At 51.3% G+C, this 23,426-nt stretch overlaps 8 protein-coding genes across 8 annotated transcripts; 5 read left to right on the top strand and 3 right to left on the bottom strand.

Moving 5' to 3' along the window:
• Window positions 1–24: 24 nt before the first annotated feature.
• On the bottom strand, window positions 25–1,112 carry Z519_06776 (uncharacterized protein; the record flags this gene model as incomplete). Its single annotated transcript, XM_016764514.1, has 4 exons — window positions 25–209; window positions 278–524; window positions 620–744; window positions 851–1,112. 4 exons carry the CDS (start codon window positions 1,110–1,112, stop codon window positions 25–27), a joined length of 819 nt encoding a protein of 272 aa, XP_016619596.1.
• A 2,826-nt stretch (window positions 1,113–3,938) lies between these two features.
• Z519_06775 (ATP-dependent Clp protease, ATP-binding subunit ClpX) lies at window positions 3,939–5,801 on the bottom strand (the record flags this gene model as incomplete). The annotated part of the gene is made up of 1 exon (XM_016764513.1): window positions 3,939–5,801. The coding sequence occupies one exon, from the start codon at window positions 5,799–5,801 to the stop codon at window positions 3,939–3,941; it is 1,863 nt and encodes a 620-aa protein (XP_016619595.1).
• A 1,340-nt stretch (window positions 5,802–7,141) lies between these two features.
• On the top strand, window positions 7,142–9,337 carry Z519_06774 (1,4-alpha-glucan-branching enzyme; the record flags this gene model as incomplete). The annotated part of the gene is made up of 2 exons (XM_016764512.1): window positions 7,142–7,217; window positions 7,269–9,337. 2 exons carry the CDS (start codon window positions 7,142–7,144, stop codon window positions 9,335–9,337), a joined length of 2,145 nt encoding a protein of 714 aa, XP_016619594.1.
• Window positions 9,338–10,061: 724 nt separating this feature from the next.
• Window positions 10,062–11,127, bottom strand: Z519_06773 (uncharacterized protein; the record flags this gene model as incomplete). Its single annotated transcript, XM_016764511.1, has 2 exons — window positions 10,062–10,753; window positions 10,809–11,127. 2 exons carry the CDS (start codon window positions 11,125–11,127, stop codon window positions 10,062–10,064), a joined length of 1,011 nt encoding a protein of 336 aa, XP_016619593.1.
• A 911-nt stretch (window positions 11,128–12,038) lies between these two features.
• On the top strand, window positions 12,039–13,728 carry Z519_06772 (uncharacterized protein; the record flags this gene model as incomplete). Its single annotated transcript, XM_016764510.1, has 2 exons — window positions 12,039–12,581; window positions 12,676–13,728. 2 exons carry the CDS (start codon window positions 12,039–12,041, stop codon window positions 13,726–13,728), a joined length of 1,596 nt encoding a protein of 531 aa, XP_016619592.1.
• Window positions 13,729–16,281: 2,553 nt separating this feature from the next.
• Window positions 16,282–17,260, top strand: Z519_06771 (uncharacterized protein; the record flags this gene model as incomplete). Its single annotated transcript, XM_016764509.1, has 3 exons — window positions 16,282–16,353; window positions 16,410–16,462; window positions 16,516–17,260. The coding sequence occupies 3 exons, from the start codon at window positions 16,282–16,284 to the stop codon at window positions 17,258–17,260; spliced, it is 870 nt and encodes a 289-aa protein (XP_016619591.1).
• Window positions 17,261–18,380: 1,120 nt separating this feature from the next.
• On the top strand, window positions 18,381–19,909 carry Z519_06770 (uncharacterized protein; the record flags this gene model as incomplete). The annotated part of the gene is made up of 4 exons (XM_016764508.1): window positions 18,381–18,429; window positions 18,484–18,552; window positions 18,612–19,492; window positions 19,541–19,909. 4 exons carry the CDS (start codon window positions 18,381–18,383, stop codon window positions 19,907–19,909), a joined length of 1,368 nt encoding a protein of 455 aa, XP_016619590.1.
• Window positions 19,910–20,653: 744 nt separating this feature from the next.
• Z519_06769 (hsp60-like protein) lies at window positions 20,654–22,456 on the top strand (the record flags this gene model as incomplete). The annotated part of the gene is made up of 2 exons (XM_016764507.1): window positions 20,654–20,900; window positions 20,955–22,456. 2 exons carry the CDS (start codon window positions 20,654–20,656, stop codon window positions 22,454–22,456), a joined length of 1,749 nt encoding a protein of 582 aa, XP_016619589.1.
• Between the last annotated feature and the right edge of the window lie 970 nt (window positions 22,457–23,426).

Genomic DNA, 23,426 nt, shown 5'->3' with positions numbered 1-23,426 from the left:
ATTCCCCGTCATTTATGGAGGATGCTATGTCTCTCTTCCCCAGATCCGTTCCATATCCTCTCCTTCAAGACCGTTATGCCCGCTCTTGACAAGGCTGTCGATCGCTTCCTCTATAGGTTCCTCGCCCTCCAGCAGGTCAAACCAACCTCTTGTATCGTTGCGGTCCAAAAGCGCCGCGGCCACCCGTGCTACATCCTCCCGCGGCACACCTTGTGTTTGAAATGGTCAACAAACAGCTTGTCCAAGGGTGGAAGATCGAGAAAATAGAATGACTTACTCCCTATTACCGGTGTCTTGCCCAATGCAACCTTGCCCGTACCCGGCTTGTCCGACAAGGTACCGGGCCTCAAGTTGATGGCCTGAAACTCCTTATCTCCACTGTCCAGCCTCTTCTTAGCCAGGGCCTCAAGATGCTCATCTGCCTCCACCTTTGCCTGGTAGTAGTGTGGCAGGATGTTTTGGTTGATGTTGTCGGCGGCTTTCCTGTCTTCGTCGGTCCACCATGGCGGATAGCCCTTGCGAGACTGTGATTGTACAGTTGCGGGTGTTGTCAGCTTTCCATATGGATTCGCAGGCAAGACACGGCCGGATCAAGAGTGGAGGGACTTCAAACACTTACCGCATGGTAAGAAACCATAAGAAACTTCCTAACGCTGGGCATCGCCAACGACGCAGAGATATAGCATTTCGCAGCAACCATATCTATAGCTTTCGTTCTAGACGGCCCACCCTTTCCCCCAGCGCCTATCAACATCCCACATCAGCACCTCGAACTTTGCAGAAAGTGATAGGAGCACAACTCGGGATCCCCAGGATGATACATGAATCATGAACCAGGCAGCTCACTCACCTGCGCTCCAGACCACAATATCCGGCCTCACCTTTTCCAATACCCTCTGTGCATCGCTGACTTTCTTGACATCGTCCAGACTATCCACCAACACCTCTATCTTTCCCGGCTTGTCCTTACCGAGCGCCAAAATCTCGGACTCGTGCGCTGGGTTACGGACGACGCTCGTGACATCCCATTTCTTGGCGAGCAAGAGGGGCTGCAGGAAGAGAGACACCTTGCCATGTCCGCCGAGGATGAGCACGCGTGGTGCGGTAGACATGGTGTGAAATCGTTTCTGGATCTTGCTTGGTTAAAACAATGACACCTATGTTTCCCAGTAGACCTGCAAGCAGAATGTGAGGATATGTATATATAGAAGGGGAGCAGAGCCGACACGAGCCAATAAAGCGAGATCCGAGCATCGCCGGAGTCTCTACGTCACAGAGCCGCTCAGGGGCTAGTGAGGCTATAGCCTCTATGGTTACCAACAAATATATGCCTCGATGGGGTCCCAGCGGCTCCGAAGCTGCTGAAGCGAGGTCAGAGAATGCCTAAACTTTTCTCAGAACCGACGGGTTCAGGACACCTCCAGGCAAGTCAACAGACTCTCGCGAGTAGCGACCACCGGCCTTTTTCGCATGAAATAAGCCAGCCTCGGTGCGGATTGCCCAGGCCCCATTGCGGGAATTGCAGGCCAAGCTATTGATGGCATAGACTACCTGGACATCCATGAGAGACCCCGCGCACGTCAGCTCCAGGGGAACCTCAGATGATGCATATGAGAGTCGCATGACAAAGCCTGTTTCCTCTGGTTGCCACGTACAGACCTTTGACATATCAGAACGCTGATTCATGCTAATGACTTTTTGTTACGACGTTGCGGATCCGAAGGAAAATCTACATGACATATGGCTTCGATTTCCTTCCAGATATTGTGCTGGTAAGCAGATAGGTCAAATTTGGGTCGAAGTTGGATGACATAGTATATCTTCGTATTGTAGTCTCGACGGGAAGACGTCCGTGCTCAAGGTTATTGTATTGTCCTCTTCTTCGAGAGTCGAGCAAAGGTATTCAATCAACCACGGAATCCGTCAATCGACAAACGTCTAGCCTGATTGCGGAGTGCCCAAAACCACCTCCTCTGCAGACTCTCGCAAATGAACTGCATTTTCCGCCAGCTACACCAAATCCTGCAAACACTGGTCCTTGGGCGGATCGTCTGCCTTGCGCAAGAAGGTTGAGCTACCCAGTCTTTTGTTCCATGAATTCGGCTCAATAGCTTGAATATCAAACTCACCAACAAAGAACATCCACAGTTTGCTGAACTCTTCGAAGCCTTCATCCTCTCCTCGTTCAACCTTTCAGACTCGATGACCTGGTCATGCCGGTTCGAACATTTCTGAAACACAGCGCCGTGCAGAAACGAATCTCGGTTCGAAGCAAATCCGATAAAATCCCTCGAGGGAAGTTCCATAAAACGCAAGCAGGACGGGGGACTTGCCGATGATTCACTCCGCCGCATTGAATCTTTAAGCAAACGCTGAGCGGCTCCTATTGCATTCTTGGAGACTGGCAATCTGTATTTCTTTCTCAGGTATAGAAGTTGGCCCCTTCATTCTTCGTGGTTGCCTGTGCATCGGTGAAGCGTTCTTGTTGCGCTCACTGTCTTTTCAAAAGTTTTTATAGCATCATTCAGGTGATGATCGCGGGGGTTGAGTCGGACGGTGAAGGATTGTTCAAGGTTCACTTAGAATGGGAAAGATAGTCCTTTCTTGAACCGCTGAGAGGACACTCGCCACCTACAAGCTCCCATGATCCGATGTTATGGCCTCTTCCAAACACAAAAAAATAGCGACGCATTGAGTCGCGGGTTCCGCCTGAGTAATCCAACTGACCGTAACCTCATCCAAAGCTGGACTAAACGTGATAGTGTCCTTCTGCTCTTGGGTGCTTTCTTTGTGTTGAAGGCGATGATCTGTCTCCATTCTCGTTGGGAGCCCCGCGACTTCACTTTTGGCTCTGTAGCTATCGCTCTTTGGGCTGAATTGGTAACGGGGTCCACTTCCAAGCAGCTGAGTGAGGCCTAGTGGTAGCCTCCCTAGTTAAGGGTCATTGAATTCCGAAAGAACGCTTCCTCTTCTGACGAAATGATGGTTGAAGCTGTCCTCAGTCGTTGCCTTGTACAGCCGTAAAGTCCTAATTTAAACCTGTGATCTCGAATTTTTTCTGCTGTATGTGACTGTGTTTGTCCTTTCCAAATAGGCTGACGTAATTAACTCAGTGTCACATTCATTTCTGCCACACCCTCTCTCACGAACTAAAATAAATGAACCTGACAATCTAACAGCGCAAAAATAATTAGTGAAATAGAAGGATCTCAAGTCCACAGTAAGAATTGAACTCCATCCTTTTCAACAAAGAGCAAAAACCGTGCCTCCCCGCAGAACCGAAGAAGTTCAGTTCCCGGGAGTTTGCAGACAGCCCTCTAGGGGTCAGATCGTTTCGGAGTTTAAACCCTATGCGTCCTGGCCATAACGCTTTCACCACAAGGTTGCCTATCCCCTTGTAGCCAGCAAGGCTCGACAGTCTCTGGGAGTCCACTTTTATGGCTGTAATCAGCTCGTCCGTAGGTGGTCACGCTAACAGTCACCGAAGTGTAATCAAATGCCCTCAGGAATACCATCAGAACTGCCCTCGAAATCCCCCCGGGATACCCTCAATTTGATGCCCGAAGGCGACAGGAAACCCGCGATTGTAAAATATATCATCGGATTTTTGGGCGAAAGGACCCGCTTGTATTTAGGTCGACGTCGACTGCTTGGCGAGGCAGAAGGAGAGGATGTGAATTGTTCTTGCCACAGGTGAGGTACAATCCTGTGCTGATGGGAGGGCAAGGCTGTCGAAGAACATCCGACTCTGGAGGAGATTGGCCTGGGATGGAAATATCTAATATCATGTCGTCGTTTATCGAGTCTAGGCCTTTGGAGAAACATGGTTTACCGCAAATCCAGGAAGTCCCTTATACTGAATATATTGGTCAATCATTGTTGGTGGCTTGGTGGTCTCGTCATCATTTCATCAGCAGGACAGACAATCGCAGTCCTTCTCAGCCGCCGCTGCCAGCGGCAATTGTTGTCTTCGTTCTCCAATCTTCAAAGCTGGCGGATGCCGCCTCGCCTTTCCGATCAGGCTCCTTTCGCTTCTGCTTGTCTTCCCAGTCACCTTCCTCTTGAGCGATAAGAGCATGAAACTTCCCACCCTGACCTCTCCCAAAGTAGATGGCTCCCTCCTCTCTTTTTGCGACGCGTTCGGTCACCAAAACGTACTTAACGCTACTTCCGGGCGCTTCGAACATGGCATCACCAAGAATAGTCTCCATTTCCGTTCGGAGAGCGCGGGCTCCTGTGCCCATAACGAGGGCATTCGAAGCGACTGTGTGAAGAGCTGGGGTAGTGAAGCGGAGCTCGATGCCTGAGAGTGAGAACAGTGTGACATATTGCGCAACGAGCGAGTTACGTGGCTCTGTAAGAATGCGTAGCAGTAGGGAGTGGGTGAGAGCAGATAGAGCAGCAGTCGTCGGAATACGTCCGACAAGCTCGGGAATGAAGCCATAAGATTGTAGATCGGCGGGGGTGACCAAGTCCAAAGGATTAAAGTAGTTCGGTTCTGGGGTAGAGCCATCCATAGATGTCTGCTCAGGAGCTGGCGCCGGAGTGAAAAAGGGTAAATGTTTCTTGTAGAGAGCCTCTTCTTGAGATCCCGGGAGGATAGGGACCGGAGTAATGGTGGTGGATTTCTGATCGCGACTATAGGAGATGAGATTGGAACTTGATCGCACATTGGCTCCAAATCCAATGCTGCCTTTTGTCAGCCGGTCCATGATATGCTTTTGAAGCCCAATAAATGCGCCGCTGAAGATGAAGAGGATATTATCTGTTCGAACGTTATAGACCTCGCCTTTCGCCGGTGCCGGCGAGGCTCCTGACGACCCCGAAGAGAAACCGGCGCCCAAGGGACTATTAGTAGGGTAGGTCTGTGACTGACCCCCTGCCCGAGGAGCATTCCGTTCGGGTTTTGCCTGGATCTGGATGGTGGTCCCTTCAATGATTTTCAGAAGTGCTTGCTGGACGCCTTCGCCAGACACATCTTTGCCGTGGCTGACCTTTGCCGTCGCTATCTTGTCGACTTCGTCCAGACATATGATGCCTCGCTCGGCTCTTTCGACGTCATAGTTCGCAGCAGCTAACAATCGATGAACGCAAACCTCAGCGTCCTCGCCAATATAACCAGCTTGGGTGAAGGGCGTGCAGTCAGACATGGAAAAGGGAACAGAAAGAACTCTAGCAAGAGTCTTTGCCATCAGTGTCTTTCCCACACCACTAGGCCCCAGAAGCAGGATATTAGACTTCTCCAGAGTTAGGGGACTTGTATCCACCAACAGCGCGCCGCCCGTTCGGGAATTGAGTGTAGATGAGGAAGGGCCGCCCATGCGGATGGTGGGCTGCTGACCAGGGAAGTCGTTTTCGACAGGATGTCGCTCTCGTCTTTCTCGTTGTGCAAGCAGCTCTTCCTCTTCCTCTTCACGCCTTTGCAGTTCTTGTATTCTCTGATAATGGTTAAACACGGCAACACTGAGAACTTTCTTAGCACGCTCTTGACCGACGACGAACTGGTCCAGATGCTGCTTGAGAATCTTGGGCGTCAGGCGTGGGGTGCCATAGATCGAAGCTCCGCCTAATGGTCCAGATGTCGGCAAACCTGGCTCGTAGGTTCCGGTGAAGGGTTGATTGGCAAAGTCGGACCGATGAAATTGCGATGAGGAGAGTCTTTGCGATTGGGTCGAGAGAGATCGCTTGCCTAAGGCAATATAAGATGAACGGAGCCGCTGTGACATAGAGGTTGTTGATGCGGCCAAGGTCCGATCAAGGGCAGGGCAGAGGAAGATGGGGAGGGCCGGTATTGAGCGCATCGATGCTGTTCGCGCTGAGGGCGGGTGTCAAGTGCCAGCGCCCGAGGATATAGTATACACGCCTCCTGAGTGCATGCAGCAGCCTCGATACAATAATGATGGAGAGGTGGTCCTCTTGGTGGTTGTATGAGTCAAACCACCTTGTTCGGAGTTGCGATAGCAAGTGGAGCTGCCTTGCTGTGTGGCTGCAACCCCCAAGAAGCCCCCCCTCATTCAAATTCGCCACAGCCTTTGCGAGTTGTTCCGAAGTTTCACCGCCACAAGTTCTGCTTCTGTGCTCCTGTGCTCTACGAGGTACATCGGACCTAGTAGCCAGGTTTAATTTGGAGCCCCGACAACAGACAGTCACGTCAAATGTCTGAAGAGGATTCTCAAGGAGTACATCATTGGCAATCCGTCTCGATAAATCTACTGGATAGGATTCTTGCAATGGCGCTGCCGAGCCGAACCCCCAGGGTCTATATCTGTATCCGGGAAAATGTGCAGGGGCAAGGCTGTCCTCTTGCATACGTTACCTAGAGGACCTCCAAACTCCAAGCCGACAAGCCCCGACACATGTACAGAAGGAGCGAAAAGGGACTGCTATCCAAATTGAGTTTGACGGGAATGAATATACTGGACCATGCGACCAATATCGGTGCCCGAAAAGTCCATCTGTACAACGCAGCATCTCTCAGTGCCTGTGGGAGGTACCAGCGTGCGTGGATTTCTCCATCTTCCTGCAGGATATACAGAGAACAACAACAGGCTGCTAGCTGCAGCGATACTGACCTCTGGTGCGGCCGGAGACCTCGAGCGTGAAAGCGTCGAGTAGAACTGCGAGCTGTCCCAGTGCGTACACCGAGACAGTGACGGAGGTAGAGTTATCGACAGCGAGACACGTCAAGTAGTACATGGGCTTGATAGGTCTCGAACTGCATGAATTTTCCTATTGATGCTGGCGACGAAGACCGTTCGGAACGGAAAAACTGTCGGGACGGATAAGTGGGGGCGAGAGGAGCACAGAGTTTGCTGGAGTGTTGATTGGCTCGAGGGCGCAGGGGCACCGGCAAGCTGCGAGCTTCCCCACGTCAACGCTGCTTGTTGAGGTTGATGTCATTGACCTGGTCAAACCACAATTTCGCCGCAGCTGCACAGGGAAACACCTCATTCAACACTTTTCCCATCGAGGCAGCAAAGCCCCTCCAACGACAAACCGGCCACCCTGGAATACCTCTATAAATACTCCTGAGCACATAACACTGCCATTTCTCTCTGCTCAGCTCCTCCATTCTCTTGACCCAGCTTGCTTGACCATTGCAACTCTCCCTCAGCTCCAGTTGTGACTTCGACCGCCCCTCATGGCATTGAACCAGGCCTCTGCAAATTCGGTCATGGCTGCCCCTGCCAGCGGTGAAGCTGCCCCTGATGGCACAGGTAATGTAATCCCTTTTAATCCTCCTAGAACCTTGCTAACTCTCTCATCAGGCGTTATACAGCTCGACCCATGGCTAGAACCCTTTCGAGAAGATCTGAAGTACAGATTTGCAAAGGCTCAGGAGTGGATAAAGAAGATTGAGAAAACCGAAGGTGGCTTGGAGAAATTCAGCCGTGGATATGAAAAGTTCGGCTTCACATTCGAGCCCGATGGCTCAATAGTTTATCGCGAATGGGCCCCAAACGCTGAGCAAGCATCCTTGATCGGCGAATTCAACAACTGGAACAGAGAGTCCCATCCGATGAAGAAGAACGAGTATGGTGTATGGGAACTGAGGCTCCCGGCAAAAGGGGGCGTCCCAGCGATTGCCCATGACACCAAATTGAAGATTTCCATGGTCATTCCGGGAGGAGAGCGCATTGAAAGAATACCGACATGGATCACCAGAGTCACCCAAAACCTTGCTGTGTCCCCGGTCTACGACGCGGTGCTATGGAATCCTCCCAAAGAGGAGCGCTATGTTTTTAAGAATCCTCGCCCTCCGTATCCAAAGAGCGTTCGCATCTACGAAGCACATGTGGGCATTTCTTCCCCCGAGCTGAAGGTTGCCACGTACAAGGAATTCACCAAGAACATGCTCCCAAGGATCAAATATCTCGGATACAATGTCATCCAGTTGATGGCAATCATGGAGCACGCTTACTACGCTTCTTTCGGATATCAGGTCAACTCATTTTTTGCCGCGAGCTCGAGATACGGCACTCCCGAGGATCTAAAAGAGCTCATTGACGCAGCCCACGGTATGGGACTCACTGTGCTCCTGGACGTCGTGCATTCCCATGCAAGCAAGAACGTCCTGGACGGCCTCAATATGTTCGACGGCAGCGACCACCTTTACTTCCATGAAGGAGGAAGAGGTCGACATGATCTGTGGGACTCTCGGCTCTTCAACTATGGCCATCACGAAGTTCTACGATTTCTCCTATCTAACCTCCGGTTTTGGATGGAGGAATACCAATTCGACGGTTTCCGATTCGATGGGGTCACATCCATGCTTTACGTGCACCATGGTATTGGCACAGGTTTCTCGGGGGGCTACCACGAATACTTTGGCCCTTCCGTGGACGTGGAAGCTGTTGTCTATCTCATGCTTGCCAACGAGATGCTCCACGACATCTACCCGAATTGCATCACCATTGCTGAAGATGTTTCTGGCATGCCTGCTCTGTGTCTGAAACTCTCACTCGGTGGAATAGGATTCGACTACCGCCTCGCCATGGCGGTCCCTGACATGTATATCAAGCTCCTCAAAGAAAAGAAAGACGATGAGTGGGACATTGGCAACATCGCATTCACCCTGACCAACCGACGTCATGGCGAGAAGACCATTGCTTACGCCGAATCCCACGACCAAGCCCTAGTGGGCGACAAGTCATTGATGATGTGGCTCGCCGATGCAGAGATGTACACCCACATGTCGGTCCTGACCCCCTTGACGCCGACCATCGACCGTGCACTCTCTCTCCACAAAATGATCCGCCTCGTCACCCATGGTTTGGGCGGCGAAGGTTATCTTAACTTTGAGGGCAACGAATTCGGCCACCCAGAGTGGCTCGACTTCCCCCGGGCAGGCAATGACAATTCCTTCTGGTATGCTCGCCGACAGCTGAACCTGACGGAGGACCACCTCCTCCGGTACAGGTTCTTGAACGAGTTCGACCGTACCATGCAGTGGACCGAAGAGAAATATGGTTGGCTCCACAGCCCCCAAGCGTATGTCTCTCTGAAAAACGAAACCGACAAAGTGCTGGTCTTCGAAAGAGCAGGTCTCTTATGGATATTCAATTTCCACCCCACGAACTCGTTCACGGATTATCGAGTCGGTGTGGAGGTCCCAGGCGTTTACCGGATCGTCATTGACACCGATGCCACCGAGTATGGTGGGCACGGCAGGAATGCAAAGGAAACCAGATTTTTCACCACTGATTTACCGTGGAACAACAGGAAGAACTTCACCCAGGTTTATATTCCTACGAGGACGGCTTTGGTGAGTTTGCACCCTTATCCTCTGTATTTGAATCATCTCACTGACCTGACATGTACAGGTCCTTGCTCTTGAATCGACTCTTTGATCCAAAGGTTCTGTGTACGGACTTGTGCTGTGGAATGCGATGCAGACCTCTGGCTTGATGGTCTTGATAGCTGAGCAGTCCACCATGATGAAGGGAAAGGAAGACCCATCAAAAACATTCTCGGAAGGGAGGATCAACGACTTTCATATAAAACTACTATCACTATTAATATCTCATAGATTCAACATGTATTAAATGATTCAGCTTGGTGATAGTTGGGCAGCCAGACCTACACGAAGTAGTTCATCTCTAAAATATACAATTACATAACCTAGGGCATAAAAGAGGTCCATGGTGTTGGTCAATATTTTTATCGCCAATGTAATCCTTCTTTGAAACACGTTTCTCACACAAATTACGTATACAACCTATGGATGAGTAGAGTTGGGCGGCCTTGCACTAGGAAGGGTGTGTTCTGTGTTCTGCTTCAATTCTTCCAACGACATCTCCGCCTGCATAGCCTTGTACGTGGTAAATCGGGATAGCTCTCAGAGGGCTGGTACCCCATACATTGTTGCAAGCACACAGTTTCGTTCCCAGCAATGGTTCCATTGTTTTGCATTGCTCCACAGAGAGGGGTGGAGGATGCTCAGCCCTGACATCGGTATCTTTCAAAGATGTTGATAAGGTTGTGAGCTCGAATCTTGGCTGGCGTCGACCCCAGCGTCAACGATCCTATTATGATTTCAGGTCGGGTCGATGACGGTGACTTTAAGAATTTGGAGGCAATCCCCTCCTAATATTCCACTCGTCCCGACACACCCTCATTGCCAACCCTGGAACAAGGTCCTGCTCCTTATTTCTGCCCCATTTTGCTTTGCTCAACAACCACTCCGTTAGGGTGACGACTTTGCTCGTCTTATCAAAGCCATTGCTCTCCTCGGCGTGCTCGATAGTATGGCTGGCTATCCGGCCTTTGGTGTCGAATGTAAAGATGAACAAACCCGTAAAGTCGTCGCCTTTGTTAAGATTAAAAATAGGTTTGTCGCCGCCGAGCAGTTTCGACAGGCCGCGGTTTATGTTCGAGTCGGTCGTGGTAGATGCAGCGGCTTCGAGATTGCCATTGCCGTTGCCAATTGCTTTGGGCTCCGTCTTCCACCGAACCACGAGCTTCTCTGCACTTAGATCTTGCTCGTTTTCGGATGCAGGAGTGGCATATGCAAACCCTGTCCGCACGATCTTCTCCGAAATGATTCTCAGCTTGACGTTGCCCACGATCGGAACGCAGCCCCAGGCGACCGGGGCAGTCCAAAGGGATGCGCGGTAAGCAACACGGCCTTTGACTGCGGGTAGATGAGGATGAGTCGAGGGAAAGAGGTGAAGGGAGATGTTGGGGGACAGGATCTCGGGTGGGAGCGGTTTGGTAAGGATGTCGGGGAGGAGGGGCGACAATATTCGCAATGCTATAGCATGTCAGCACTTCCATGGCCTCGTTGGTTGATCTCATGTCAAGCATACTCTTCCCTAGCCTGATCAAGCGTTCATCCGGAGGTTTATGGTCACTACTGTTACCAGACGCAGGAGGACTGAGGAGGTCGTTTTCCGGGCCGAATCTGGGAGAGGCAGCGGTAAACCAGACTTCGGATATGGGCTCAGGCCTGACTTGTGCTAGATGTCTCTTCGGCAACACCTGGCGCAAGGAACCTCCACCGGAAGCGGTCGACTTGTGCCTGCGAAGCAGCTGGACTTGGTTGGGATGAATAGAAGCCCATCTTGAAGCTGGAGCGGCGCACTTGGGGGTGGTAGTAGGAAGTCTGCGCATTGGCCCGGAGGTCATCTGGGTGGAGGAAGCATGCTTAAGATATCAAGCACTCGAAAGATTCGAGGGTTCGTGGACGACAGGAATATAAGACGAAAATATAGAGACGGAGGCAGATCCCGGGCGCAGGTTGCAGGTTGCACATCTCACCACTAGAAAACTACATACATACGTCAGCCAATGGCAGTAGCAGCCCGCACCATGCAAATCATGTCCATCAACCAAAATTTCCTTCTCACAGCTTACCAGTTTAGACGACACAGCTCATATTACCCGCTCGGACTTTGTCAAGACCCAAGACACTATCAAGACGCCCAAAATCCTGTTAACGGAGTACCACTGTCTATGGCCAGCTCGTCTCGGGCGCTGACTCTAGTCCTCGCCAGCGCGAGCCTGTGTCTCTCATCCATCTGTCCGTGTGGCAAGCATGGGCCTTCTTGCGGGGCTAAGTGCTTCCCTATCTAGCAGCTTCATGCCGGAAACAGACAATGAATGCTTATCTAACATGCCTCCGGAAGCTGGTAGGTGGTTAGTGACGCCCATGAGGATTAATGTGCTGGTCCCAGTCCTCTCCATTTCATCCATGCGCGGAGTAGGGTTGAACTTCCTAACCCACAAACGGATCAATGTTTGGTACTTGCATGGTGCTTGCCCCATCCTGATGGCTTGACTGGGCAGAGTTCAGAACTTTGGAATGAGGAGATCAGTCGAACAGGTGCCGGACTTTTACAGCCGGGCCCTTGTGGACATGCTCACCTTGGATGCCGCGCCGTCGAGCCCAGACCGTTTCGCTTGTCAATCTCGGTGAGCTCTGAATGGCTTGGAGAAAGCTTGTTCGACTACCTACTCGGTGCCTACTACTTCGCGACTTGTCCCTTGAACTCAGTGCCTCTCCACCTCATCATCATTCGGCGGGCTGGTCACAGAAAATGCCATCGGGTCAATCGCTGCTGTGGGTTAACCATGATGCAAAGAACATGAATGCCCTTCCCCATAGGCATCGAGTCTTTACCCACGTCCAGAAAATCTATAGACCATGGAAGCGTGGGCAGGAAATCAAGTCGCTGCGAGCTTCGGCAAAAGTCCCTATCCTCGCAAAACACCGCAACGACAAGGACGGACAGTACCAGTGTTTCAGCTCTCCTCGAAGCAGCCATTCATCAGAAGAAAGCGAGTCGCCTGGGTCCGACACATGGGAGGGTGGATCGAAGGCCCTTTCGCTTTCAACAGCGATAGGAAAAGGCAATTCCGACCCTTTCGGCGCATATCCTATACCAATTACTGCCGAGGTCAATAATCTCATGACTTTCTATCGAGACTATATAATTCCCAGCATATGGTACAGAAACTTCAAAACCAAGAATACCATGGCCCTTGCTGCTCGTGAATGGCAATTCAATGTGTCCCATCTCGAAGATGAAGGGACCACTTACGCTATTATTGCGCGTCACGGTATGGTAGCAACAACATGTGTGAGTTCTCCTCCAGGAAGGGCTGTTTTGTGGCGAGAGGAGTACTCCCCAGTGGGTGCCGTTCGTGTCGGAATGGGCTGACTGACATCCGCAGAATCCAGAATTGAGAAAACTGGCCTTACAATATGTGGGTAAAAGCACTCGGGCGCTGAGAGGGAAGGTTGCGCAAGGGCACGATTTGCGTCAATCATCTTCATCGTCCATTATTGACAACACCGCTATGCTCTTCAATGCTGAAACACTAGGCCGCAATCTGATCGCAGCAACCGCACATGGGAAGATGCTCACTTTCCTCTTTACGGAACAATGGGTTCGGGGCAAACTCGATTATCGACTCCTAATGTATGAAATTTACAACGACTGTCAACTGACGTCAATGTTCCTTTGTCCGCCGGTATTTGATGTCCACCACTGGCTGCCAATGGTTTTTGATCCAATATGGTCCAACACGACCCGACAGCTCCCCCAGTTTGCTTTTGAGGGCCTTGATCCGTCTGTTGACAGTGAAGAACTCCAGTTCTGGTTTCAGAGTCGACGAGAACAACTGCAGATATATGGACAGCGAAACGCCGAAGGAGACCTATTTCTCGATGTGCCAGTTGTGATGACATGGTTCCTATCGAAAGCCTACGTCTTTCATGGCCGGATGATCAGCCACTACTTGAGAAGCAAGGAGCAATTTCTGTGCCCAGACTTGAGGCGGGAAATCAAAGATCATCTCCTCGCTCAGCAATTTATGGCACTGGCGGCAATATACCTCACGCGAGGCCCAAATTTCAACTTCAATCCAACTGTGCTTGGAATTCCGATGTTCGAGGGAGCAATCATTCCTCGCACCCTGCGAGCCTTACTTGAGCATAGTGAGGTGTCTTCACAACGACCATCCTGGAAGAAATACATCAATGCCAGGCTCTGGGCGCTTTACGTTGGTGCGCTTCCTGAGCAAGCTGATGCATCCAAGGAAGTCATCCCAGAGGCACAGTGGTTCATGTTACACTTGGTAAAACTTGCATCTACATTGGGTATTGTGAGTTGGCACGCATTGCGACAGGTCTTGCGCGGTTTCCTTTACTCTGACATTCTTATGGCGCAAGGCTCTGAATGGTTTGAAACATTGATGGTTACGCACTTCGAGCATGGTTCATGACAGCCAGGATCCCACATTATCGTCCAGCCAAGTTAAATCAAACCACGCATTCCGTCCTTTGAATTCTTGGCCCTTCAGCTAGTGCTGAAGTCCCTGTTGCAAAGAGGCGTACAATGGAGAGGACCAACTAAATGCCGTGCTGCTAGATGAAACGTAGAGAAATAATAAGCTAAGAAGTATTGTACTCGTGTTTCTCTAGAACCATCTTGCCGTCGGCAGGATGAGAATTGTGGATTGAGCCTCATGGCGGAATTGGACAGGAAACCCATCTGCAACACGAAACGAGAATGTATCACTACCGTCAGAGCAATTCCACAGCTTTCTGGGACCGAATTCAACGCTGACCTCCTGTTGAGAAAGCGATCTTGCCAAACCGATCAAAAGAACCTTAATTCAATTTGGACAATGAGGAGGTGAGCGCAAAGATCGAGACTATGTTGATACACATCAATTACTACTCTTGTGGAGAGTGGTCAGCCTTTGAAAGTCCGAAGATTGCCGCAGATCAAGCACCGATGGCATCAGAACGCCCACATGGACAGTGGCCAGGACATGCTCGTTCCCCAGCCAGGATAGGCACTAAGAGAGACAGAGGTAGACTGTCCGCAGAGCATTGCGCAGGGAGCTGGCTGCCTGCTGCCGATGAGGCATGAAAGCGGCGAGCACAAAGGTAAAAGTGCCCGGATAAGGGCCAGAGAAGAACATAGTGCGGATTTGGAGCAGCAGACAAAGAAAACCCACGCAGTCATGTACAAGACATGAGGCGGGCGGTCCTGGTATATGTCAGATCCTGCAAGCAAGCAAGCAAGCAAGCAAGCAAGCAAACAAACAAACAAACAAACAGGCACACAAGCAATGTGCAAGCCACAAGTGCAAGCGCTCAACAATGACAGAAGCCCCTGCTGATCCAGGTCCGTCTGGCTGTCCAGGGCTCAAGGAAAGAATACATCTGTCTGCACCTGTGCAGCTGCTTCGATTAGGACAAGCCGAATTGGAAAATAAGCAACACAGTCTGAGATATCCACTATATCCAAAGAGGGCTCAACAACGACAAAGTGGTCGCTGTATGGAACGTAGCTAACTGCGTAGGTAGAGGATAGAGTACCTCTATTTCCGAGGGGGTACGGACACCTTGACATATCATTCGGAAGAATAATATTCCGCGGTGTCGGGAGTGTAACCCCCTGACTTGTTAGCCTCGTCCTAGTCGGCGACTCTCCGCGCCACTGTCACAGCTGCTTCATTTGTTGGAGACAGACAGTGGCTGCCAGCGGCTCTTGCTACGTCCGCCGTCCTGTTCCCCATGCCTCTTGTCGGTGGCTTGTAGGCCCGTCCGTCAGTGATTCAACGGCCGCTGAACCGTTCAGAAGGCTGGTACTTCGTAGTCGAAGATTTGCGGGATGGGCATCATGGTTATGGTATAGTATCTGGAGCAAGCGAAGGAAGAGCAGTCCTTAAGAGTCTGTATGATTCCAGAAGGTATCTTGACAATTTGGGGCTGCTTTTAGAAAGCGACAGGGCGGGAGAGAAAGTCACCGCATTCATCAAACCTAGCAGCACAATCAGAAAGAGCATAGCATGGATGAGCGTATCAGAACAGTGGCGTACTACTCTTGACTTTGCCTGTCTCTGTGAACGATGGTCGAGGCGGCGGTAGAGGGCGAAATTGATGAGTTTGATTGTTCCTTCAAAGACGCCTTCAGATGCGAGGCACCTCCACATTGCGACGTTTGCTGAGCAAGAGAGGTTTCTTATTATTCGTTATTTCAGGAACCTCAAGCTAGTGAGATCAGACTTGATAGTCTGAATAAGACTTTCATTCTTGGAGGCCAATGCTTTGAGGGCGCTGCTTTGGGCCAAAGCACTGCGGTCATAGACTGAACAAGATCAACATGACCGCGACTTCGACAGACTTGCAGAGTACCGATTGCGGCTCTGCGCTCAACAGAAGCATAAAGGAATAGTCCAGCGAAGCGTAGATGCTGGAGAGGCGATAGATAAAGGGCCTTTCAAACCGCGCCCGCGACGCAGGTTGATTTATTGACGCTACACTCACCTCAAAGACAAAGACCCAGACTCCAGTTTTGAAACTAGCCACAGCCTCGCGGAAAGTGACATGCAACAACCTCTGCTTCTGCCGACTGCATCCTCTCTGGGAGACATTCTGTCGTAAGAATGCGTCTCCGTCCTTGGTCCGAAGTCAATGCCTTTGTCATTCCTGCTTTCAATACTGTCAAGGTTTCAGTTTTCCTGTGTTGTCTCTTTGGCTCTCTCAGAAAGTCAGATGAAAAGTCAACAGTTTGACCTTAGCAATCTCTCCCCTGTGCAATCAAGGACATCACAAGGGAACAGAGGCAATGGCCGGCACGAATTCTTGCAGATGGAAGACTGATGGATGTACTTATTCTGATAATCACTTCCAGAATGCTGAGTTTCTCGCAACATTCTCCCTGTCAGAACTCCCAATCAACTCACCTCATATCTGCAACCTCTTAGAATAGCATCCAGCGGCAGGCTCCTTGCTATGCTCTCTGGACCCCCACGGCAGTGACCATGTCTCGCTCAACGTCAGACGACCAACTGAAGTTCCTCTTGAGCTGCGTCAGACACGCCAGCCATGGACGAGTGAGCAAGGCCACCACTCAACCCCTCAGAACACTCAATTGAGCTGACAGCATCAGGTTGATTTCGTGGAAGTTGCCAAAGAATGTGGTGTAGTCAGCAAAGGAGCAGCGTGAGTACACCCTGCTGCCGTGAGTGTGTCCGGCGTTGCTGACGGGACACGAGGGCCAAACGATATGAGAGACTCATGAAAGCGATTGGTATCAGTCCTAGCGGTGGCCCTTCAAGCAGCTCTCCCCCCAAGCCCACCATCTCCAAGCCAAAGGCCAAGGGTCCAGTTGAAAGACCCTCGCCAGCGAAGAAACAGAAGCTGGGGAGAGACAGCCCGGCCTTCACTTCGAAGAAAGGCGAGAACGTTCCGATGCCGATGAGGATGACCGCAGCAAGTCCACAGGGTGATGCTTGTGGACCTACACCGACAAATTCAGAAACATTCCATAGCATTGTTGGACATAACCTTTTCAGTGCACCAGGCAAGCCACAACAGTCTTTTCCTACCTTATTGGCTACCAGCCACCCGGGTGCCAGCTCTTGGGGTCAATCCGTTACGTATTCGGCACCGCAGCAATCGCCATTTGCTGGTTTCCCGGCATTTGCATGCGGCCCTGGCCATCAGTTGGTACCAGACGTCCATATGTATCCCCCTTTTCCACCAGCATTCAGAGAGCCATGGTCGTTCACATGCCAGGAAGATGGTAGACCACTCCGTGGTTTTGGCGAGTATGCCAGTCGAAACCATGCCATCCAGCAAAACCAAGCCGATCAGCCACCTCTTTCGTACGAAGCAATGCCGCTGAGGCTCCCACCGCAGCCACAGGAGGTCGTTCCGATTCAACAGCCAGGCGAACGTCAGCCAGAAGTAGGAGACGAGTACTCCGAGCCCAAAGGCCATGTTGTTGTGGTGGAATGACCTATATCGAAGCGGCCGCCACTGTGGACGCAGTCAGGTGCTAGGGAGGAAACTTGCTAACTGTCGAGCCGTCTGTCGAGCGCGATTGTTTGCCTCTCAGTCCGGCGGTGGTCACGAACAGGGTGGTCGACAGTGTGTCTTTGAACGCCATCCAAGCCCATTGTAGGGCCAAATACTGCTTTCTGGGGACAGCCAGACTGGAATGTCTTTCAGGAAGACGATGACCGAGGGAGAACAATATCACTTCAGTTCCAATAGCTGCATCATGTGAAAGAGCAGCACATGGACAGGAGACAGAGGCGTTGGCGACATCGTTGTTGGTCCGGTTGTCTTCACTGCCAACATGGGCTCAGCAGAGAAGCGTCCCCCCAACTTTCTCCTTCTTTGCCTTGCAGCCCTCGACCTTTCCCAAGCCTCCATCTCCCATCTCTCACAACTCTCTTGCTTTATCCTACCTCTCTTCTATACCTCTTCTACATCTGTTCATCGCACTCAGGGCGAGTTTCAGGATCGTCAAGGCCTTTGTCGCTGGCGGTGTGGAGTGTTTGGTAAGTGCCATTGTGGAAAACCAGCACCTTTCAACACAACGCACTTTTGCACACACACAAAACACGACCTCTCATCGCTTGTCCTCGCATCCTATTCAGTTGCATTCACTGCTCCATTCACTGTTCCATACTCCTCTTCTCTTTCACTGAGAGCTAGTGATGGATTTGTCCTCCCATGATTCGTCCCGGTTCACTCAACACGGCGAACTTTTGCCCCCTTACAAAACACCACCTCCTATCTTAATCCCGTGTGTCCAACATTCCATACTCTTCCGCTCTTCCACTGAGTGCCAGTGACGGATTTGCTCTCTCATAATTCGTCTCGCGTCCTTTCAGACACGACGTTGCCCCGGCGCTGCGTTGCACCCACTTCGTTCTGCCAGCGCTACGTTGCGCCAACACTTGTATGGTCGCCTAGTCGACAATCATCACCGGGCATTCACAACGTCGCCGAGACCCCACGTCCTTTCCTAGGACGAACTCGAACACAATTCCCTCAATATTCGCTGTTCTCTTCAACTGACACCTGAGAGAAACAGGGTGACAGCACTTGGTCCTCGCTATAGGTCAACATGCCTGCAAGAAACCGTCCAGCAAAGCGTGTTCTCAATCGTTGGAGTGGTTAGTTCAGATGTTCCACAAACTATCAATCCTCGTGTTGCTGACTGTGTCCAGATGACCTCGACAAAGGTGTCCTGCTGTGTGTGCAGTATGCGTGTGCAGAGGCCGGCCTGAAGATCCCATGTAAGTACAGAACCCAACAAGCTCAACGGTTTCAAACCCTCCGATTGTAACAATGACAGGGTCTCGGGTAGCTGCCCTCATGGGTCCCACCTTTACCGAAGGCTCCATCGTTCAGCATCTTGCAAAGCTTCGAAACCTCATGGCTCAACATGGCATCCCGGTTCCACCAGCCGTAAAGCGTGGTATGGTCACAAAAGAACCATCAAAAATCTACGGTAGTGCGGGCAATAAGGTTGTCGAACCAATCCCTCCCATGTTTCCCGGCTCCCCAACTGCTAAACGGGAGGATGAAGGCGAAGACAAAAGCTCGCTCTATGAAAAGCCTAAGCGTGCGAAGAAGGAAGCCACAAAAGCCGCAGCACCTGCGAAGAAGGAATCGACAGCCTCAAAGGGAAAGGGTAAGGCCAAGGGTAAAGGTCGTCGTCGCAACGCAAAGGACGAAGATGACGACAACGAACCTGTTCCAGAGCTCTTTGATTCGGATGACGAGTATCCCCCTCCTAGAAAGCGTCGCAACAACACTGGGTCCAAGAAGAAGGATGCTGCACGTGAAGAACTCGCTACTATACTTGAAGAGGCTATATCGCCTGCGGTAGAAGACACCAAAGTTGACGACGACATTGCGGTGAAGGTTGAAGAAGAGGAGCTCGGTGGCCCTGCCCGTCGTACCCGGGGTATCAAGCGCGACTATTCCATCATGGCCGCTCCTTCTGATGATGAAGCCGAAGTTGATGATGAAGCTGAAGCCGAAGAGGAAGCCCCAGAATCCCCAGAGTATATGAACAACGACGTCGAAGCCGATTTTGGAGGTATTGCAGATGACGGCATGGACGAAGCGTCTAGCGAAGTGTCGACTGTGGTCCTCGATCGCGGTCAACAGGTCGTGGCTGATGTTCCATACGGTCAAATCATCCCCACTATGGAAGGCCTCCCTACCACGGTATGTTAGCCCTTTCAGTTCTTTATAGCTGCGCTGACAGCGAAACAGAGTACGTTCGGGGACTTCAACCCCCCGAATCATATTGGTGTTGGTATCATCAACCACAATAGTTATTCCGCTCCTCAGCTCGGATATTCTGGTGCTGCTATCATGGGCACGATACCACAAGCATATCCACAATTTCCGAGTATGAGCATGTATGGCTCGTCCACTGATTCGTCCCGAAACAACTCGATTTGCCCCGACATGATGTACTCGACTCTTCCATCAATGTCTGACGACGAGTTCTTGACCGCACATACCGGCTTTTGTCACGGTAATACGGGAGACGTGATCAGTGAGGAGGACATGATGAACACCACGGCAAACGCAGACATCTTCTGGGGGAACGGTGACTATGAGTTGGACGACGCATGAATTTCAAGTAAGTGTCAAAGTCTCGACTGTACCAGGAATGGCTAACCGATTTGGCAGTTACTGAACGTGTCATCGCCCACAAGTTTGAAAGCACTCAACGGCTCACGGTACTGGATTGAGTGACGGCGGATAGTGATGTGATAGTCCATGGTATAGAGCACTCGTGGTGTAGTCTGGGAGGAGTTTTGACCATGATGGAATCACGCAATGGGGGTTTTTTTCCCTGTCCTTTCTTTTCTTTCTGTTGTTTTTCGCTGGGAAAGCGATACTGGTGGACTTTAATCCTCTCAGAGGCCATGTCGCCAAACAAAATCTCAGCAGCAAAAAATTTCAAGCAACTGAGCGCACGATACTCACCGGCTGTACTGCATGTACAAAACGACAAGCACCAATGTCACTAGATAGAGCTCTGATATTTGCACAAAAATTCAAAGATGGGAATATTGATCCAAAGTCCCCTTCCACCACTTCCTCCCTGCCTGTGAGCTGTTCAGATGCAGGCGAACTGAGTAGCAAGGTTTTAGAAGTGTCGGCGGTAGGAGGCAAGGCTCCGATGGGTTGCCAAGCGACTAGGCCCGAAACGGAATCATGCGGCGTCTGCGCTTCTGTTGATTTCGAGAATCTCCAAATTTTTTGGCATCGACCTCGATACCTCTTGATACCTCTCCCATATCACACAATCATCAATCGTCCTATTCCCCCTTTCCTTTCCCTCATCTCGACTTGTCAATTGCCTTGTCCACCATGCAGCGCGCTCTCTCTTCCGCAGCTCGATCCTCCTTGTCCTCCTCTTCTCCATACTCCAGATCAGCCGGCAGGAGCCTCCAGCAACTGCGCTTCGCCCATAAAGAGCTGAAGTTTGGCGTCGAGGGAAGAGCCCAGCTCCTGAAGGGTGTCGAGACTCTATCCAAAGCTGTTGCAACAACGCTCGGTCCCAAGGGCCGCAATGTCCTTATTGAGTCAAGCTACGGTTCGCCCAAGATCACGAAAGGTGAGCATCCATGACCTCGATACCAACACAAGTCCAGACTAACAACACAATCAGATGGTGTGACGGTCGCCAAAGCGGTCACCCTCCAAGATAAGTTCGAGAACCTCGGAGCCCGCCTGATCCAGGATGTCGCCTCAAAGACGAACGAAGTTGCTGGCGATGGAACCACAACTGCCACCGTCCTGGCAAGTGCCATCTTCTCCGAAACCGTCAAGAATGTCGCTGCCGGATGTAACCCTATGGACTTGAGAAGAGGCACACAGGCAGCGGTTGACGCAGTCGTCGACTTCCTGCAAAAGAACAAGAAGGACATTACCACCAGTGCCGAGATCGCCCAGGTCGCGACCATCTCTGCCAACGGTGACACACATGTCGGTAACCTCATCTCGAACGCCATGGAAAAGGTCGGCAAAGAGGGGGTGATTACAGTCAAAGAAGGCAAAACAATTGAAGACGAGCTCGAGGTTACTGAGGGTATGCGCTTCGACCGCGGCTTTACCTCCCCCTACTTCATCACCGACACCAAGTCGCAAAAGATCGAATTTGAGAAGCCCTTGATCCTCCTTTCAGAGAAGAAGATCTCTGCCGTCCAAGACATCATCCCTGCCCTCGAGGCTTCCACACAAATGCGCCGGCCTCTCGTCATCATTGCCGAGGATATCGACGGCGAGGCATTGGCTGTCTGCATCCTGAACAAACTTCGAGGTCAACTTCAAGTGGCGGCAGTCAAGGCTCCCGGCTTCGGGGACAACCGTAAGAGCATCCTTGGCGATATTGGCATCCTGACCAACGCCACCGTCTTCACGGATGAACTGGACATCAAACTAGAAAAGGCCACCCCGGACATGCTTGGATCGACGGGCAGCATCACAATCACCAAGGAAGACACCATAATTTTGAACGGCGAAGGTAGCAAAGATGCCATCGCCCAACGATGCGAGCAGATCCGCGGCGTCATGGCAGATCCTTCAACTTCAGAGTATGAGAAGGAGAAGCTTCAAGAGCGTCTGGCCAAGTTGTCTGGCGGTGTTGCCGTCATCAAAGTTGGTGGAGCTTCCGAGGTTGAGGTGGGCGAAAAGAAAGATCGTGTCGTTGACGCTCTCAATGCTACTCGCGCTGCCGTCGAAGAGGGTATCCTGCCTGGTGGTGGTACTGCATTGATCAAGGCCGCTGCAAATGCTCTTGGCGGCGTTCAACCTTCCAACTTCGACCAACAGCTCGGTGTCAGTATTATCAAGAACGCCATAACGCGACCTGCTCGGAGGATTGTTGAAAACGCCGGTCTTGAAGGCAGCGTCGTCGTCGGCAAGCTCATGGACGAATTCGGCTCCGATTTTAACAAGGGCTTCGACTCGGCCACTGGCCAGTATGTCGATATGCTGAGCAAGGGCATTGTCGACCCTCTCAAGGTTGTCCGTACGGCTCTCGTTGATGCTTCTGGTGTTGCGTCGCTACTGGGTACTACGGAAGTTGCGATCGTCGAGGCTCCAGAAGAGAAGCCTGCAATGCCCATGGGCGGCGGTATGGGCGGTATGGGAGGCATGGGCGGCTTCTAAGCATCGTTCCCTGAGCCGGATGAGGAACGGCCCCCGCTCTTCTCACGCCTTGTCCCTGACACTTGCAATTTGTCCTGCGTTCCAGCGACTTCCATTCGCACCTTTGGTATAGTAGCAATCCGCAGCATCACGTCCTCCGAGCGACCTACCGCCCATCCTCCCACGACCGCTCCACTCTCGAGAATCCCTTGTGTCGATCTAAAGGAGATTTGTTCGCCCGGGAGGCCGGTTAGTTTACCTCTTTGTATATTCTACGAGACTTGTTACATTACACTCCACTCAAGTTCAAAATCTTGTCTATCTTACACGTCAGATCTTTGTTCAAGGAAGGGCGTGAGGCTTAGAGAAAAAAAAAAAAGAAGATGGAATAGCCACACTGCAAAAATGCTAGCGAGAGGAGTTAGTTGTGTCGAGAAGTGGGATGGTGAAGGCATGTGGTTTGTGTAGCATGGCGATGCGCCGACTACAGCGGTTGTGGCATTGTATCATAGTTGTGGTTTAGCCGTCCAGCTGTGCAGAAGAGACCAATGTAATAAAAACCAAAAAATAACAAAACGGAACCGGATGCTTGCCGTAATACTGCTAGTGCACGATATGTGGATATATTCGTTGCCGTTGGACAGAATAAATTTCCACATCTGGACCTTGGTGTTACAAGAGCTTGAAAGTTGAAACGCGGCTCACCTCGTTCGGTCTTCAGCCGTCTTTCATTGCCTGGAAATGCCTAGAAACAAGGCTTGAGGATCACCAGCCCATGAATTGAGAGTGAGTAATTGACTGTGATTACAAACCCATTGACGAGCATTGCTATAGGAAGAAGGTAAAGGTCCTGCGAGTCCAACCGGTCTCCAAGGTTGACAGGATGCCTCCATTCAGGCGTTTCAAAGCAAATGGCCATGTCAACTATTTAATCTGCAAGCTCTCTTTCGGCCTGGGACAATCGGTCTTCCCTCGACACTGCAGTGTCTCC

Source organism: Cladophialophora bantiana (genome assembly GCF_000835475.1).
Source record: "Cladophialophora bantiana CBS 173.52 unplaced genomic scaffold supercont1.9, whole genome shotgun sequence".
NCBI classification, from domain to species: domain Eukaryota; kingdom Fungi; phylum Ascomycota; class Eurotiomycetes; order Chaetothyriales; family Herpotrichiellaceae; genus Cladophialophora; species Cladophialophora bantiana.
This window is presented reverse-complemented; position numbering and strand designations above follow the sequence as displayed.